This window comes from Gavialis gangeticus, unplaced genomic scaffold, assembly GCF_001723915.1.
Source record: "Gavialis gangeticus isolate Ggan-Ray unplaced genomic scaffold, GavGan_comp1, whole genome shotgun sequence".
Lineage (NCBI taxonomy): Eukaryota > Metazoa > Chordata > Crocodylia > Gavialidae > Gavialis > Gavialis gangeticus.
Window position 1 is genome coordinate 53,882,044 of NW_017729032.1, and position 2,314 is coordinate 53,884,357.

The 2,314-nt window shown below is 43.6% G+C and overlaps 1 protein-coding gene across 1 annotated transcript in view; it reads left to right on the forward strand.

The window, feature by feature from the left end:
* The window catches only part of LOC109302237 (neurobeachin), a 564,850-nt gene that overhangs the window by 230,302 nt on the left and 332,234 nt on the right, over positions 1 to 2,314 (forward strand). Inside the window, exon 7 of the mRNA XM_019523799.1 lies at positions 451 to 570. Within this exon, the coding sequence (XP_019379344.1) occupies positions 451 to 570 (120 nt within the window). The remainder of the gene's footprint in view (positions 1 to 450; positions 571 to 2,314) is intronic.

The following is a 2,314-nucleotide window of genomic DNA, read 5'->3' on the forward strand; positions in this document are numbered from 1 at the left end:
CAGTTGCTGGGCTAACTCCTGGTCAAGCTTAGGACTTTCGGTGGGAGGTCTGATAAACAGTGATGGCAGGATACTTGAACAGAGCAGTCTGGACTTCCTTGTAAACTGGCATACCAAATGCATTTAATGTACTGTGCTTTTTTATTAAATGGTCTTCTGATTTACTGGTCTTTGAAACAATAAATTGCTATGACAGCTAAAATTAAACCTGAATGTTAGCATTGGTTCTGAACTACCTCCATGTTTTGTCTTTTGTACTTTTCCCCAGTTCTGCAAAGGGATATTGATAGGCAGATGCTTAAGCCCATGGGGAGCCTTACAGTTTTAATATGTTTTGGAGGCTTCAAAGATTCCTTCACTTTATACCCCTTTACAGGATTTGAAGTAATAAGTGATGTATTGATGTTTTGCTTTAAATAATAATTCATTTATTTCCTAATTCTTTTTTAGTGGTACATGATCAGCATTGTGCACATCTACAATCGTTGGAGGAACAGTGAAATTCGGTGTTATGTTAATGGTCAGCTGGTATCCTATGGTGATATGGCTTGGCACGTTAACACAAATGATGTAAGTTTCTTCCCCTTTTTCCTTTTTAATGATAATTTGCTATTATTTGAAAATGTATAATCATCATATTGGTGCAAAAAAAAATAGAAGAGTATGAAAAATAAGGCTGCTGGCAGATTTTAACAGTTGTGTAGTTGGGGCTTGAGGAAAGTTGTACTCTGTTCCCCACACTGCACAACTATGTCTATGGTGGATTATGCAGTTTGGGGAATGGGGCATACAATTCCTTAAATGCCTATCATGTGACTGCCAGCTTGCAGCAGGGGGGAGGGAAGAAGAAGGGAGGGCACCTGCACTGGGGAGTGGGAAGTTCCCTGGTTTCCGGCTGTACCTCCATGCATATGGTAGTGGGAGCTCCCCATTTCCATGCCTGGGAATGTAAAAACTGGGCATGCAGCTGGGGCTCCAACTATGTGCCCCCTTTTTTAAGATCCATGGTGAAAGGAGTCTTTTTTCAAGTTGGGATTGCATTCCTCAGACCTTTTAAAGGTAGGTGGGAAGCTGGGAGCCATGACTGAACCCCTGCCTGCTTTTTCATGTTCCTGGGCACCAAAAGCCTGACATCAAGGAGAGGATCCATGGACCTCGTGCATGCTGGATCCAGCGTAATCCTGAACTATCTGGAGTGAGCACTGTGGGCATTGGATCCATCATACAGGGGAGGGAGAGTTCGTGGAAGCCCCACGCTGTTCTTGTGGCCTATGGACCATTCTGATACCATTGGGCCAGATTAGTTTGGCACCCCTTCCCTAAAGTTTCTTCTAGGTGCAAGAAGTGAATTCAGATCTCTGGAACTGGTTACCATTCTTAATAACAAAACTGATTTACATTGCTAGTATTAGTTTTCATATTATTAATGAAAGGCAACTTGTGGCTGAAGGTCAGCATGTTGATTTTTTTTTTTAATTTGAATCGGTCAATAGCTTTATAATTAATTTGGGTGCTGAATGAATTTTCTGAGAATTTTAAGCAAGTCTCTTAATTGGATTGTGTTATAATTCAGTTTAGAAGATGTATTCTTTTAAGATATATTGGACCCAGTTTCATATTTTTTTATAAATGATTTTTTAGTAGAGTAATAACCAACACATTTAAAATGCTGACATGCATCTTCCTCATTGCAGGGGCTGGGTGGTTGGTTAGACTAGCAGCAATAAGACATTCCATGTAGAAGGAAGGAGAGAGTATAGCATGTTTGGCTAGTGATACTTAGCTTCTTGTCCTTTAGTTCTCCTTCTCATATTGGTCTTCCTGGTGAAGTGGACAGGATGATTAGCTCTTGTGTTTCCGTTCTTTCTTTTTATCTAATTAACCTCCTCCTGGCCTTTTCAAAGGCCTCTTTGCTCTTCAGCTGCCACACATTTCCTCCTCTTAGTTGTAATACAGGAGCTGTTTCTCAGCTGTTGTATGGAGCGGGGAAAGCCCCTTGTCTTACAGTCAGGTAGGAGGGCAGTTGAGGGGGTGGAGGGGAAGGTGACTCTTGTGGCTCAGGCTTCAGGCCCCTGTCTGTGGTCATAGCCATAGCTGCAGCTGCTGCCTGTTGCCCACCCCCTACCACCTCTGCACTACCATGTCCCTCCTCCAGCCTCCTCTCCCCATCTCCCCTACACCCCCCCATGCTGCCTCTCTACCCCTGCCTGCTCCTCTCCATCCCCCTCTTACCCTTGCTCCACACCAGCAACCTCTGTGCACAGTGCATCCTGGGGCACTGAACCTGCCTCCAGCCTAGCTCCCAGTATAAACT